This window comes from Anabrus simplex, chromosome 6 (assembly GCF_040414725.1).
Source record: "Anabrus simplex isolate iqAnaSimp1 chromosome 6, ASM4041472v1, whole genome shotgun sequence".
In the NCBI taxonomy this organism is placed as follows: domain Eukaryota; kingdom Metazoa; phylum Arthropoda; class Insecta; order Orthoptera; family Tettigoniidae; genus Anabrus; species Anabrus simplex.
Window position 1 is genome coordinate 301863749 of NC_090270.1, and position 17691 is coordinate 301881439.

General features: G+C 38.4%; 1 protein-coding gene across 4 annotated transcripts in view; it reads right to left on the reverse strand.

The window, feature by feature from the left end:
- Nucleotides 1–5263: 5263 nt before the first annotated feature.
- Nucleotides 5264–17691, reverse strand: part of Atg18a (Autophagy-related 18a) — an 82396-nt gene continuing 69968 nt past the window's right edge. For 2 of the 4 annotated variants that reach the window (XM_067150489.2, XM_067150493.2), the window contains exons 9-10: nt 17013–17072; nt 5264–5994 (exon numbers count right to left, since the gene is read on the reverse strand). In XM_067150489.2, coding sequence (XP_067006590.1) covers nt 5885–5994; nt 17013–17072 — 170 coding nt within the window. In that variant the 3' untranslated portion in view covers nt 5264–5884. The remainder of the gene's footprint in view (nt 5995–17012; nt 17073–17691) is intronic. The other 2 variants (XM_067150490.2, XM_067150492.2) reach the window with 2 other exon arrangements.

Here is a 17691-nt window from a genome sequence, read left to right on the forward strand (position 1 = left end):
TTTCTGATATGCCAATACAATGCACCTTATTATTTTCGAAAATTGCCTGTAGTTCTTCTAGGTGAGCTGCAATTGATAGTAAATTTAGGTGACAACATGAGAGAGCTCTTGAGTGATTCATCCGCTGTCGCCTCAGAATGGATCCTGTTGCCTCAGGGTATGGAAGCGGTGAGGGTTGAGTTAAGAGGGGAAGCGAGAAATGCAGGTCGTTGACAGAAGGGATAGATTCGTTTAACAACATAACAGGAAAACTAATAGTAGGTACATGAAATAAGATGAGCTTACCTGAGAACAGCACTGAATACATCCACTATTACATACACACACTCACTCACACACAAACGTAAACTACTGAAAACACACATAATAAAATTGAACAGTCCACTCGTTCATCCTACACAGCTAAGCATTTAGTTGCGCAATCGTGTATATTTGAAACTCTGCGTTATCTTTCAAAACACATATTCTCCCGTCCTGAGTCCAACAGTTTCTTGGTCCCCAAAAGTCCCTAGCACGATTTAATATACTTTTCCTCACACTTATGAAGGACTCTGTGAGAAGAAGTCCACTCCCCTTCAGTGCACGCTTGGCTCCCCACACACGATCTCAATCGTGATAGCGCAGGAATTTAATTATAATCGGGCGATTTCCTTGCACAACCACTTGTGCAGATGTCCGACTTCAGTGCCCCAGCCGGTGACAGCGGTCAACGCCACTCATTGAGAGCTCAATCAAAAATTTATTTTTTATTATATCCAAAGACTTATTATACACATCTTCAGACGGTTCTTCCGGGACGCCGTGTAGAAGTAGGCAATTTCGGCGACTATATTGCCCTGCCTCATCTAATGCCTCAGCCTGTTTCTGAATTTTGTCCTCAATCACGCTTAGTTGTTTTTTCAGGTCACCAATTGCAGCTGTTACTTGCGACTTGAATGCCTGGAAATCGCCATCCAGTGTTTGAAGCACAGTCGGAGGGTTGGCAGCACTTACAGCGGAGTCCAAGCAAGCTTGAAAGTCCTTCATCACTTCTTCAAATTCACTTATTTTCCTAGTTGCTTCTTTCAGAGCCATGATGGGAGTGTAAAACTGAGGCTTGTCAATTTATGTTCCACAACTATGCACAGATCAAATGCTTTCTGCAACTTATTACACGAATCGAGTAAGATGTTTACGGAGCGAAATTACTCATACATCACACTAGTCGCCATGTCACTAGGTCATTTTTTTTCTTGTACTAATATTTGGTCAAATCAAATTTTCATGTTTTTGTAACTGTGTCTGCTATTTTGTGCAAGACCTTGGGGAGAAGTGAGATGGGTCAGCTCCGCCTGGAAACCACCGATGTCACTACTTAGATGCATACTCTTGTGCAGCCAACCAAGCAGGAACGAGTCAGGAGCACGAGGCAAGTCCCTATCTCTGTCATCACACTGTCATCCTCCTACAGGCCTCTGACAGTCTAGGATGACTTGGAAGATAAACCCAGTTCATTCTAGATCGAGAGAACTCTGGAAATCTCTTCTTTTGGGAGGTATCTCGGGGGGCCAGATTCCATATTTAAGGTGGACCTGACAAGCTGTCGGGACACAGTCGAGCGAACTGCAGTACAGAGTCTACGGTGCACTGTTCCAGTTATGAAGCATGTTTCTGTTCTGTGGAGTAAAGTCAGGAGTGCCTCATGTCAGTGGGAGTCTCGAATACTGCATGAGTGTTCAACCGGCGAGCGAATGCCAGTGACTTGGGTTGTGTGGCGAACTGTACAATGTGCAGTATTGGGAACTAAGTACGAGGTGCATTCAAGTTCTAAGGCCTCCGATTTTTTTTTCTAACTAACTACTCACCCGAAAACGATGAAACTGGCGTTACTTCTCGACGTAATCACCCTGCAGACGTACACATTTTTCACAACGTCGACGCCAAGATTCCATGGCTGCGGCGAAGGCTTCTTTAGGAGTATGTTTTGACCACTGGAAAATCGCTGAGGCCATAGCAGCACGGCTGGTGAATGTGCGGCCACGGAGAGTGTCTTTCATTGTTGGAAAAAGCCAAAAGTCACTAGGAGCCAGGTCAGGTGAGTAGGGAGCATGAGGGATCACTTCAAAGTTGTTTTCACGAAGAAACGTTTGCGTAATGTTAGCTCGATGTGCGGGTGCGCTGTCTTGGTGAAACAGCACACGCGCAGCCTTTCCCGGACGTTTTTGTTGCAGTGCAGGAAGGAACTTGTTCTTCAAAACATTTTCGTACGATGCACCTCTTACCGTAGTGCCCTTTGGAACGCAATGGGTAAGGATTACGCCCTCGCTGTCCCAGAACATGGACACCATCATTTTTTCAGCACTGGCGGTTACCCGAAATTTTTTTGGTGGCGGTGAATCTGTGTGCTTCCATTGAGCTGACTGGCGCTTTGTTTGTGGATTGAAAAATGGCATCCACCTCATCCATTGTCACAATCGACAAAAAGAAAGTCCCATTCATGCTGTCATTGCGCGTCAACATTGCTTGGCAACATGCCACACGGGCAGCCTTGTGGTCGTCCGTCAGCATTCGTGGCACCCACCTGGATAACACTTTTCGCATTTTCAGGTCGTCACGCAGGATTATGTGCACAGAACCCACGGAAATGCCAACATTGGAGGCGATCTGTTCAACAGTCATTCGGCGATCCCCCAAAACAATTCTCTCCACTTTCTCGATCATGTCGTCAGACCGGCTTGTGCGAGCCCGAGGTTGTTTTGGCTTGTTGTCACACGATGTTCTGCCTTCATTAAACTGTCGCACCCACGAACGCACCTTCAACACATCCATAACTCCATCACCACGTCTCCTTCAACTGTCGATGAATTTCAATTGGTGTCACACCACACAAATTCAAAAAACGAATGATTGCACGCTGTTCACGTAAGGAAAACGTCGCCATTTTAAGTATCTAAAACAGTTCTCATTCTCGCGGCTGGCGCTAAAAATCCATCTGTCGTATAGTGCTGTCATCTCTGTGACGTTTTGACAACGAACGCGGGCTCCTTTTAAAACAATGCACATGTTTCTATTTCTTTCCAGTCTGGAGAAAAAAAATCGGAGGCCTTAGAACTTGAATGCACATCGTAGTGTGATAGTGTGCACAAATGTTAAAGCCAGCGTGACCGAGTTCGTGTAAGTTGAGAGAGTGCAAACTGTGAATTACTGTGTGCCTGTGCAGTGTGTAAGAATTAGTAGCTAATAAACTGCAGTCATAGAATTTAAATATTTTCAGTAGGCCTAGTTGTGTTTTTATTTACAACCCCCGGCATGTTACATTATTTAATGCCTTTCTTGATTTCAACTAAATAAATAGTTCCTCTACACATCATCACGTTGCAACAAAAGCAGGCAAAGGAAGTTATAATCAATGCAAGCAACTCATTCTTAAATCAGAGGTAATAGAACAAAAACTGAACACATATGTGGAAATATGCATTCAGAAAAAAATGTTATGCTCATAGACAAATGTTGCCATTTTTCACAAACTATTCATAAAATCTGTAATAACTGGTACCACTTATATGATTATATCTAGAAACTATTGAAAATCTGCAGTAGATGGCTTTTCTGTCTTCCACACACATCAAACCCTTATGACTAATGGCACTGCAACAAAAGCTGATACTGAACCTTGGAGGTTCTGGCACAAAAACAAATAACGAAATGGTCTACAGGGGGAAAAAAAGAGATGAAAATCATATTTCTTTAATATGAATTGCGATTCTTAAATGACAGTAACTATTACATTTCCATTATAATATTATTTCTTCGTCATACATTCCACTGATATGTACAGTTACAATATTACACTATGATTACAAGCTTGTATAGGCACCATAATATGGTGTTTTAAGTTAGCACCATTCAGAGAATATGAAATGTGTTTCTCCAGCCTTTTGGCACGTATAAAAGTGCACCCACACTTGTATCAGATCACCATATCTGTTATCACGCTGTGTATCACGATCGGCCTGTGAAAACAAATTTTTTGTATCAAGTGTGTGTGTGTGTGTGTTAAAAATGATCAGATGAGGACTGTTCCCACCCAGAGTATGTCTTTCACAGTCACATCAAAGAGAAGAATGATACAGGTATGACAGCAGTGTTTCTTTGATCATTATCGTGGCATAATACACTTTCTTATAAACCTTCCAATCAACCTTTGTGGAAATAACTTTCCATAATGTTAGGTTGTTCTCTGTAATATGCCTTCCAATCAAGCCTAATAGATATTTGAATTCCGCAGGTGACATTAAGTTTTTATACCGACTACAAACTGACTGTAACGGCAAATCATGTAAGCTTTAACTACCATGAATTTTCTTGTTGACAAAAACTTGCTTTATCCATCATTTCCATGGTCTTCATTAAAACATAATGAATAAAAATATACCTAGCAGCAGCCAACTGGTGTTGAACAGACATTGCCACTACACTCAACTGACGCAAGATTGCAGACTAAAAATGACACATACAGCGATGCACGATACACAATACAGATTGAAAACAAAGTTGACTATTGGGTAACATTATATTAAGGAACCATGATAGTCATATGATAATCTGACAGGTGTGGATGCACACTAAGATACCTAGCCAATAGTTCTCCAAAAGTTATCCAAAGCATAGCATGACAGCAAGGTCAACTAAGCAAGCTTGCGAGAATTTAGAGCTTTGTGATGTCAATCTGGGGAACCTTGAGCAAAACTATATCCCACCCCTATTAAGCAGAGATTATCCTGAATTTGTCATTATGTTGTCAGTAAACAATTATCTATCTGTGCACTGAACTTAATGTCATTCATTTCAACTTGGCAAATACTTTCAAATCTAGGGAATGATTTTAACTATTTTCAGATTAATTCCAAAATCATGATTTTTAAAATAGTGTATTTGCAGGGAATTAAGAACTGCATTTAGAATAATGTGCCCAATCACAACTACAACATATTCAGCATTCAGTACAGAGTATTGCGATTAAGGAAAAATGATCAAGTCCCATTTCTAACTAAAAAAATAGGTTTTTTTTTTAAATTTATGAAACTGGCAATGATTCCATAGTTCACAATACTTTCAGTACTCTTCAAAATGGATTACATTCTGAGAGGCAGAGCTTGCTGAGCCATTCAAAATTAAAACAGGATAGATATTTAAAATTAAGAAAGAAAAAAGAATGTCAAGCATTTTTCCACATTCAATACAAGTCTTGACTTGAAATATGATAATTTCATGATAGCATAGGTAAATATTTAACAAGTCCTTTATTACTATCAATACATTTAATTCAATGTTGCAACTGAAACATATTCTTGGAAAATATGAAATATTGGTATATACAATTAAAGAGAACTGTTTCATACACTTATCATATCACACCTATGTTTACGACTGGAATCATGGCGTAAATTATGCAGGAAGTATGTAAGTAAACATGTTGGACATCTGTTGCTGGTAAATTCTTCAAGGTAGCATTTGTACAGTACATAGAAAAGCTTCACCACACTCACACACACAGATATATCATAAGCATCTATAAAATTATATCTTTCATTCACAGAACCAAATGTCATTACTTAAAAGAAATTAACACCCTGCTGAACACTTGAGATGTAGAATGGTGCTTATTCACTCACTGCATACAATGTAAAATAAGTAACCTATCCGTTACTTACAAAATCTAGATATTTACAAATTTGGATGAATATCACAAGAAATATGTTTATATGCACCTTTTAATGTTTTTTCTCTCCCTTAGTTATTTTTGTACATTTTTGTATTAGTCTTTTTTGCATCACAATCCTTTCAAACAGGTATAGAATCAATAGCCTAATTTATGTTTTAACACGGATCTTTGATGAAAGATTCACTCTGTTTTTTGCGTAACGGGTGGGAATTCACTATCGTCGTCAAACCGAAAACCTCCTTTGGGAGGAGATTCCGTTGCGGTTGCCATCTCATGAAATTTCTCAGAATCTGGAAAAGTAGCAAGACTATCTATCAATATGAAGTACATGTCACTATACAGGCACAGGAAATAAAAACATAAAGCACCTTAAATAGCAATAGTAACTACCAAACAGATAATTAAGCCAAGAAGTTAAAGAACATGAAGTAAAAACCAGCTGATAAAATGAGTTGATATATACTTTTTCTTAAAGTGGAAAGGTAGTCATTAAAATTCTATACTTAAGATCAAAATACTTTTTTTCTTTTTAAATATCAGGAACGTCCTCCTCCATATAAACGAAGTGGACAGATTATCTTGCCTTAAAATATATAGAAAAGAAAGAGTGTAAAGCACAAGCAAGAAAGATAGATGAATGTTCATAAACTGCAGGTCACATTACAACTTAACTCTCAGACTTACCTGTTCTATGCAATTGAGTATACATAGGGAATTTTACAATATTTAAGAAAAGACTTGGTAAGCAACTGACAGTGACTGCTCTAAATCCAGCAAAAAATTTCATTCTCAAAAGCTGAAGTTGCTACCTAGTTCAATATTATTTTCTAAACTACTGTATTAAATCACAATTCCATGTAATCACAAAAATTCTATTCTATTGTGTAGCATAGCAGAGGACACTTGGCTGAAGTCAGCACTCCTGCATAAGCCACTGTATTCATCTGCTGCTTGCCCTGGATAAAAGAAAAGCATTATACTGCAACAGTATAACATGATCTAGGAGAATACTGCTAACATGGGAAGATATATACAATTAAGAGTAGTCAAGATGTCAGCAACGTTCAGAGATTTGACAGCATCTGCACCAGTGATGGTAATCCATAATTAGGGATATGAAAAACTCAAACTAAAAAATGATTGTGAATATTTAATTCATTTTTCTTCAAGATATAAAAATTTTCAAACATGAAAGATGTATGATAGCTTGGGTAGTTGTGGGGTTTGTACAAATGCATGTTAATGTAATTACTTTGCAATTACCATTGGGAAACGTACAAAGCAACTTCCGTACTGTTTAAAGCACCATACACACCAACGCGACTGGGAACACAAGTGCATACACAAAGTTGTTAGCGCACACCAAAGTGCAGCTTTGCCTTTTTCATTGAGCTTATGCTCAGAATTGGCAAGATCATGTCATCCTTCTGTTTGAAGAAGAATGTCTTCTCCTCGCAGTAACCTCAGAAGATGACAAGGAAATAATCACAGATTGATGTAGTGAGAACGTGATTTTATTGTCTTTCTTGTAGTCATCCATACGCATGTCATAAAGCACTTCTTTCCTTTTTTACTGGTTAAACGTTCCACTAACGCATCAAAGGTATTCAGGATGGGGAAGGACTAGGATTGGGAAGATAACAGCCGTGGTCTTAACCTCTCAGCGTGGGACGCCATTCACTACCCAGCTACCCTGTGCTGCGGGAGGAGTATAGCACCAAGCATGCTATAAATCCAGGCTTTTAGATAATCGGGCATAACTGATAAATGGTTCAGTGAATTTCACCAAAATTTTACTTTGTTACTAATACATAAACACACAAACAGCACAAATTATTGGAATTAGCTAAGGTCACTGAAGTGGAGGAATCTTGTAATGCTTTCAAACCGAGCCAGGGATACGGCTGAACCAAATATAAGAGTAGCTAGTACCTGGTTTTTGAGAAAAAAGATCTCAATATAGGTTTCTGTACTATCCTCATTAACATATACAACGTAAAATAATTCACACAGTTCTCCACAGTAACTTCCTCGATCGGAACGGCAATAACATTCCGTGTGACTGCATGTAATGTTGAGCATAAATATCTGCCAGTTCTACTACCATCTTTATGAACTCGAATGTAAAAAACAAATCAAAAATGCCCTCAGGATATAAGCAGTTATTTGCAGCATTCTGAGGCCCATAATCTGCCGTAAACATTTCCCTTTGCCCTCGGTAATTATCTATGTCTTCCCAAACACACCCACTAACAATAACATTACAGACGATATTTTCCCACATATCAAAAGCAACATCAGTGTCACGATCACTACTTTCACTCTCAGATTCTATATCCTAGACCTCGTTTAATGAAACGAAACTTTCCACATCATCATTCGGTACATCGTTAATATTCGAATATGTGATCACAAGAAAACATTTAGCTGCCATGATATCAACAATAGAACTTGTTGCTTTTCCAGACACGATATATCATACATAATCAATAAAAATTCGATATATATACATATCAAACAAAATATCGATGCTTCGCCTGTAGATATATCTTACTACATTTGTAATAGTTCAAGAAATATTTGCTAGATAGAATCACAAAGCAGAAGCTGCTACGCAGGTGCAATGTATGTCACACCGCGACAAAGAGTGGTGGGGCGTCGGCGTGCAGTGTACGGCACTCCACGTCGAGTGGTTAAGGTACAGCTCCAGCATTTGCCTAGAGGGAAAATAGGAAACCAAAGAAAACCATTTTCAGGGCTGTCGATGGTGAGATTAGAACCCACCATCTCCAGAATGCAAGCTCTCACTTTTTTTCAACTACTTCTATAAGACCTTATAAATTCCTGAATTCATAATACTGAAGTGAAAACAATAAGGTACTTGGTTTACAACTATACGAAGTGTTCTTTAAACACCTGTGAAGTGAGTGAACAACCGCAATCTGTCCACTTGATCATGTTCCCTGACCCACAACCCATGTGAAGTGCCTGCTGTCTGGTGCTTGTCACAGATTTATAATCCATGCATCAGATAGTTCATGTTTGCCCCAGTGGGTGCAGTGCTTAACAAAATATTGAGAAGTGCTGTGGAATCATACTCAGGATAACTGCTTAAAACTGTTATGGTCAAGATCCGAATAACTAGTGCTTTACGTAGAACTCTCAGCTGTCCACAATGCTTTTTCCATCAGTTTTTAAAAATGTCTTTGTGCATTTTCTTTCAAATGAGAGGAACGTGTATTTGAGAGCTTATTCAAAACAACATCCTACATTTGATCATAATCCTCTTTCCTGTTTGTAGTAGTACTTGCTTATATTACAGCACAGGAGGGATTTATGGTTTAACTTTAAGCATGCTATTTGTTGCTGACTTCTTCACTCCAAGTGTAATGTGCCATTAGTTCATAAACAATATAGAAAATATGCTAAGCTTAAAAATGCATGACCATGTTTTGTTTTTCAACACAGTTTGTCCAAATGATATGCAAGATAACAGACATAAAATCTTGACTATTAAGAATAGAAAATTTAATTCTGTTAGGCCCAAGAATAATAATTTCTCTTTCTACTAATCATATTTTTATGACATTGCATTAATCAGGATGAGATATTAGTCCATTCTTCACACCCCCCTCCCCAGTATCCAAAGAACTGTCGCTGTAAGGGTATGCTATATAGCATTTTCAGAGGTATCATACCTCTGCTCAGAAAATATAATACCCCACAATTACATTTTAAACAGGAATTGATGGAGATAAGTGGAAGATCTACAATGGACCAAATCTTCAGCATGAGGTAATTAATGGAAAAGTGTTAGGACTACGGAAAGGATCTGGTCATGACATTCACAGATCTAACAAAGGCATACGATAGTGTTCCCAGGGAGAAGGTGTGGGATACCGTGGTCAAAAAGAGACTGGGTACATAAACTGAAAAAATGGTGCAAGCAATGTACAACAACTCTGTCAGCAGCATACAGACTCCTTCTGGAAAAACAGAATGGTTTAAAAATGAAACTGGACTAAAACAGAGGAATGTGTTGTTGCCTTTTTTGTTTCTAATGGCTATGGATGAAATTGTTAAGGAAACAAAGGAAGCATTCTGAAATAAGGACATAAAGTTATTACTATTTGCAGATGATATTGTGGTCTGGGGAACAAACAGCAAAGAAGTTCAAGAACAACTCAATGCACTGAACAAGAAAATTGAAAAGTAGGGTATAAAAATCAGTGCAGAGAAAAGCAAGACCAGGGTGATATCAAGAGGAGAAAGACTAGGCATTGTGAAAATTAGAGGTCAAAGCCTTGAAATTGTTGAATTTCAAATACCTCGGGAGTGAATTAATGCAGAATACAACACTGGACATGAAGATTAGCAAGAACGGGCAACAGGGCAATGCATTCTACCAGAGTGTAAGAAACCTTGTCTGGAATGAGAAGTACCAAGGAAGAGTAAAGGGATAATGTACAAAATATATTATGTACCCATATCGACCTATCCGGCTGAAATAATTAATGAGTGGTTTTATTCATGAGATCCAATTAGCACTGAGGCGAGGATAATTATTCTAATAAAAATATTTATTTCAATAATGTATGCTAATAGCATCAGAGAGGCAATTTTCTGTCAGGTTATTAAAATAAAACAACTCTTTCATCTTAAACCTTCTATTGTTGCTGGAAACCAAAAATGGAAGGGGGCGGCTCCCATTTTTAGTAAAAATGCTGAACATATTAGGGTTGGAAAGATTTCGGTATTTATAAAAAAGGGATTATAAGAGAATGCAAATATTAAAATAATAGAGAAAAGTAGTGCAGCGGAAGCTAAAGCTTGCACTAAGAAGTATTTTAGAGAAGCTTCCGTTGATATGAGATTTTTTGTATCAGTTATTAAGGGAATAAAAGATAGAAGATTGATTTCTAATCCTATTCATACAGTTGTGAACTAGTCAGGTTTTACATTTCACAAGGATTTTATTAAATTTACTGGCTACGTATTCACTTCTGAGGTGTTTATCAATGTTTATCAATAATTTCCTGAGTCCACTCAGCTTTTAGTCTCATACAACAAACTCTGTCCGGAAAGAAAGCACTGTAAAAATAGTTTTGTCCTAGTGTTCGGCAGCCGTTTGTTAGCTACATGGGTTCATAAAGAGATAAGCCAAAATCTGTAATGTTTTTATGTATCAGTAACTTTTTGTAACATTTTAAATTGGAGTCATTTTAAATCCTACAGCTAATTTCCAAATTTAGCCAAGTTGAATACATTAGGTTTTGAATTTTAAATTTCTAATGATTTAAATGATAAATGAAAAATAGAATGGTAGACATAAATTTTAATTTCATTTCTCCCAGACATCTGACTAGCTTTGTATCTTATCTTTTAGCTCTCATAGTGCTGTCCCCCTAGAAATATGAAGTCAATTAGAAAATATAATTTGAAAAGTATGGTATAAAAATCAGCGCAGAGAAAAGCAAAACCAGGGTGATATCAAGAGGAGAAAGACTACACATTGTGAAAATTAGTGGTCAAAGCCTTGAAATTGTTCAGTTTCAAATACCTCGGTAGTGGTAGCTCTACATGGGCCGACATACTTTCACCACGTTCGGCAAACCAAAGACTAATAATATGTCTGCCATCACTTTCATATTGATGAACTTCCATCACTGCTATGCTCAGGTAACCATGGTACCTTGTCTGGCAGTAAGCTATTACATGATTTTTGGCTAATAGTTTTGCAAATATTAACTTTTCAGATCTATGTTCTGAAATAAAAGTCATGTGACAAATCCCTCTGAGAATGTGTGTTCAAAATTTCATGAAATTCTCCTCAATGGTTTTGAAGGGATGCTGTTTCAGAATGAAGACAGACATCATTCCATGTTTATGTAGAGTAGAGGTGTGACGGTTCAGAAAGAATGTGTCACTGCTTCAACTGTTCCAGCGACACGACTGGAGCAGTGACACGTTGCCGGTCCAGTGACAAACCGGTCCAGCCACAGACGGAGCTGAGGAGCATGGGATAGCACGCACAGCGCGGTGACACGCTGCCGGTCCAGTGACAGATGGAGCTGAGGAGCATGGCATAGCAAGCAGAACGCGGTGACACACTGCCGGTCCAGTGACAAACCGGTACAAGCACAAATGGAGCTTAGGAACATAGCATAGTAGGCTTACGTAGCCAGGGGATGTACGATTTGCTCTGTTCTTCGATGATGTCATGATCACGCCTGTCTTATCTGATTCGATAATGGCACACTGGTGGTAGATTGAAAGACTCGAAAATATTTTTTATCTTCAATTAATAATTACATATATAATAATGTTATTTGTTTTACGTCCCAATAACTACTATTACGGTTTCCAGAGACGCCGAGGTGCTGGAATTTAGTCCCGCAGGAGTTCTTTTACGTGTTTATAAATCTACTGACACGAGGCTGACGTATTTGAGCACCTTCAAATACCACCGGACTGAGCCAGGATCGAACCTGCCAAGTTGGGGTTAGAAGGCCAGCGCATCAACCGTTTGAGCCACTCAGCCCGGCAGTGTAAGTAAATCTACTGATCGAGCAACTGGCTATACGGTTTGGGTTACATATCTGTCAACTTCTATTCAGGAGATAATGGGTTCGAACCCCACTATCGGAAGCCTTGAAAGTGGTTTTCCGTTGTTTCCCATTTTCACACCAGGCAAATGCTGGCCACGGTCGCTTCCCACGTCTAGTCCTTTCCTATGCCGTCATCACAAGCCCGTATCAGTGCGACGTAAAGCAGATTGTAAAAAAAGAGATGATTTGAGGATGTCGAATTTGAGCACCTTCAAATCCACTGGACTGAGCCAGGATCGAATCTGCCAAGTTGGGGCTAGAAAGCCAGCGCTGTACCGACCAAGCTACTCCGCCCGGCACAATTTTATTTTAAGAAATAAATTACAAGTAAGAATTACTTCTTTCTGTAACACTTAACGATTAAAAGTAAATTTTGCTATGAATGTAATCGTTACAAATAATACGATTACTTTTACCCAATTACCTCCCAACTCGGAAAATGGAACCATTTTGTGTGCAATTCTTACCTAAGGTTCTGACATGTGAATGACCTAGGCCTATAATATTGTTTAGAAATCGCCGAGAATCATTTTGAAACATCTGATGTTTTAAAAAGTATTCAGTGTTGTGAATTTAAAATGTTCATTGATCATATTCGCCAGATTAAATGTTTAGTTATAGTATCTAAAGTGACGTTGACTATATTTTAACTATGTTAAGAGAAACAACCGTTAATAATAATCACAATAATAAAGTAATAAGATATTATTATTTGTAGAAACGTTTTACTGTTGAAGTAGATTACTGTGGATTTCTTTCGTTCACATGAAATAATGAACCCCGTACCGGTATGTCTCTATCATGTTCTTGTCACAACCTCCCTAATGGTACGGGACGACGATGGCTGGATCACTTGACCGTTTGTGAATAGCAGTAACAACACTTCCCGGTACAGCAAACTGCAAGTCGCAGCGCAAGACTGTCACAGTAGCAGTGGGCCCGGACCGGTAGCAGCAAACTGCGAGTCGCAGCGCAAGACTGTCACAGTAGCAGTGGCCCCGGACCGGTAGCAGCAAACTGCCAGTCGCAGCGCAACACTGTCACAGTAGCAGTGGACCCGGACCGGTAGCAGTAAACTGCAAGTCGCAGCGCAACACTGTCACAGTAGCAGTGGACCCGGACCGGTACAGCAAACTGCAAGTCGCAGCGCAACACTGTCACAGTAGCAGTGGACCCGGACCGGTAGCAGCAAACTGCCAGTCGCAGCGCAACACTGTCACAGTAGCAGTGGACCCGGACCGGTAGCAGCAAACTGCCAGTCGCAGCGCAACACTGTCACAGTAGCAGTGGGCCCAGACCGGTAGCAGCAAACTGTCAGTCGCAGCGCAACACTGTCACAGTAGCAGTGGACCCGGACCGGTAGCAGCAAACTGCCAGTCGCAGCGCAACACTGTCACAGTAGCAGTGGACCCGGACCGGTAGCAGCAAACTGCCAGTCGCAGCGCAACACTGTCACAGTAGCAGTGGGCCCGGACCGGTAGCAGCAAACTGCAAGTCGCAGCGCAACACTGTCACAGTAGCAGTGGACCCGGACCGGTAGCAGCAAACTGCCAGTCGCAGCGCAACACTGTCACAGTAGCAGTGGACCGGTAGAGAAGAGACTCCTGGAGCAGGTTGTCACTGCTCCATTCCGAGAATAGGTGACGCGTACCGGTACACCAGTACCGACACACCTCTAATGTAGAGAGATTACCTAGAAAAATTAACTATTGGTCATGAAGTAAACAGAAGCCGGGGGGAGACCAAGGAGACGATGTTAATAATTGGTCTAAGAGATTTCAAGGAAGTGGGGTGCAGAAACTTACATCATAGTTCTAAAGCCATAACACTACATAGTGAAAATCAACAAGGAAAAACCATGAGAAAACATGCAAGCCCATTTCAAGGATGGTAAGTAGGAAATCCTATCTGTTTTACAAGTCCATGGTTAGTAGCTAATGAGTTGAGTATCTTAATACTGTGAGCCATTATCAATGATATGGATAATATGACATAATAAACTAAGAAATCAAAGTAACATTGGTACGACAGGCGAGGTGAATGGCAAGAGTAATGCTGCATTTGAAACTAAGAGATGAAAAACTGACAGAAAGATAACAGAATTGAACAAAAAAACAAACAAAAAAGTCACGATAAAAGAATATCACGATCTGGAGAAAATGGAATAGGAGGGTAATGAGGCATGTGTTCCCATCTGTTCATAGTGACAGACATTTGCAATAATAATAAATTAATTCAAAATAAATACTATTCGCCCCTTGACCAAATGCAGTACCGTAAACTTTCAACTTCGGATTTAACGGATGTTCTCCAACAAATAAGCAAAACAACTTAAAAATAATATTATTATTATTATTCTTGTGTTAGGGCCTACTAGGGACCACGTTCCAATTTCAATTCTTCATCCTTTGTTGTTGTTCCTTCCTTTTCTTCCAATATTCCTTCATTGTTTCACTGTTTCTTTTTTTCTTTCTTCAGACCACTTTGTGCCAGTTTTCTTTGCCTCAATCCTTCCATCTTTACAACTTTCTTCCTGAAAATTTCTCTTTCCACTACTTCTTCTTCCCTGATGTAGTTTCTTTCCAAATCTTTTTTGATCCCTTGAATCCAAGAGGTTGTTGACCTTTTCTTCCAAAGATACGTGAAGATCTTTTTGGTTAATCTATTGTCATCCATTCTGTAAATATGTCAAAAAAAATAACAGTCTCCTCTTCCGTACTGTTATGTTTTCTTTGTTCTGATAAATTTCGTTATTACTTCTTAATTTCCAAAATTCTTTAGTTTTTAGAGGACCTGATATTTTTCTTATAATTCTTCTTTCTAGTACTTCCAATCTTTCAAGTTTATAATTGAGTACTAAGCATTCTCTGGCATATAAGCATTCTGGTTTCACAACTGTATTGTAGTGCTGTATTTTATGATTTTTAGATAAACATTTTTTGTTGTATGTATTTTCTGTTATACCATATGCTCTTTCCATTTTGTGTATCCTTGCCTCTATAGCAGATTTTTACAAACTATTTTCTTGGATTGTTTCCCCCAAATATTTGAATTGCTTTAACCTTTCAATTGAACCAACATCTGTTCCTAGCAATTTTGGAGCATTTTTTATATTTGTCATAAATTTTGTTTTCTCTGCTGAAATTCTTAAGTCTGCCATGTTGGCCATCTCTTCCAGAAGATTTACTTGTACTGCTGCATTAGTCAGGCTTTCAGAGAATATAGCAAAATCATCTGCAAATGCTAGACAATTTATTGCAATTGTTTTTTCTCCCCAGCATAGGTGGTAATATATTATGGTGCTTCAGTTTTTCGTTCCAAATTCTCACAACCTTTTCCAAGATGCAGTTGAAAAGGAGTGGAGATAAGCCATCACCTTGTCTGACACCTGTTTTTATTTTAAAAGGTCGCGATATTTCACCCATAAATTTAATTTCTGAGACTGTCTGTAAGGGTTTTGTGGATCAGGTTTGTCAATTTGGTTTTAATTCCAAACTCACGTATGGTTTTATCTAAGACTTCTCTATCAACAGAGTCAAAAGCTCTTTTAAAGTCGATAAATGTAACGACTATATCTTTTGAGTTCAGTGTCTGTGACGGAGTTCATTTGTCTGTGACGAATTACTGACTTCAAGTTGAATATCTTGATATTTACCCAGCTGACTGTCAAGTGTAGATTGTACTCTGTTGAGTAATTTTGTTCTGAATATTTTTGTAGTTGTTGACATCTTGCTTGTAACCCTTCTTATGTAATGGGTGTATTAGAGCCACTTTCCATTCTTCTGGTATCTTTTCTATTTTCCAAATTTCTTCAAAAATTATTTGTAAACCTTCAATGATTTTTGGTTCTGACCATTTCAAAAGTTCAGCTGTTACGGAATCTTCCCCACTAGCTTTATTATATTTTAGAGATTTAATTGCATCTCTAATTTCTTTGACAGTTGGTGCAAATCAGATTTTAGGTTTTCATGAATCTCTGGAATTTTTAATTTGTGTTTTTTTTCCGGACAGTTCAGAATGTTTTCAAAGTGTTTTGCCAGTATTTCACAGTTTTCTTCATTATTATTATTATTATTATTATTATTATTATTATTATTATATTGAACACAAAAGAACCAAAATACTATTTTAGAGATTTTGAAACCTCTGACTTTTGTGAAACTTTGAAGAAAGCTGGTAAGTGTAGTGAGAATGATACTGAAGAATGGCCTGACATCATTGAAAGTAACCCAGCTAAGCCTGGAGAAGATTGCTGAAGATGTTCTACAGGTCAAACGGAAAGCTGATGATGATGATGATGATAAGGTTTCAGCTGGTATATGCAACTACAGATGGTTAGAGAACAATCACAGACAACATTATCTTGTTCACAGGTGCATCATCAGGTCCTGAGGCAACACCTTATTATGAACATTCAGTCATTTCAGCCAATAATGATCATGAAACAGCATACAAGTAGAAAGCATTGAAACTTGAGGCCTTTTTTTAAAGCCAAGTACATTGTAAAAGGAACAATTTAACACTTTTGAATTTATAGAAAACCCTTAGAACCCCTAATAATCTGTTAAAATGAGAATTTACTGTAATTATTAATTCCAGTACATATTATGTTAGCAAATACAGGGAACAAAACATGGTCATTCATTTGAAATATTGGCATTATTTTCAGATGAGGCGATGTCGATTTGCTGCAGACATACCAACAACAGTACCTGACATGGCACCTGGAGAACTGCCTTTCACTATCCCGGCGTAGCTACCTACAGATCAGGGCAACAAACAAAACATGCTTGTCAGTTACACAGCTGGCCGAGTCCTGCGGCCACCAGGAGGCATGGGAAGGGGAGCAAAGGGCAAATACAAGCAATTAACTATTAAAATGTATCTTACCTGCAAAAGCAAGAAGTTTAGAGGGGGATTATTTTACATTAAAAATTTTACATAAAGAACTAAAGAGACAGACTCAACTGAAGGTAAATTATATTGTAAATAATGAAATTACACAAAAGATTCAAAAGAAGTCAGTCAGATGTCCATGTTATATCATTGCACACTTTTTATTTTAGGAATTTGAAAAAGTAAAGATATCAGAAATGCCTACATAATAACAAATTCCTATGTCCCAATGGATCAAATGACTCCATTCCTGTACCGAATTAATTCAAATTAATATTAGCACTGTGCGTAAAAAGTCATGAAACAAAAGTTAATTCTAAATTGCTGTATGTAGTGTTGTTATTCAGGTATTCTTTAGGCTTCAAGCAACCTGTAGCTGTTGCAGGAAGACTGTACAATAAAAAAAAAATTACTGAATTATTGCATTGTAAAAGAAGGAGGACAAACTCGGTACCTTCACACACTATCTTATACATATCTTTT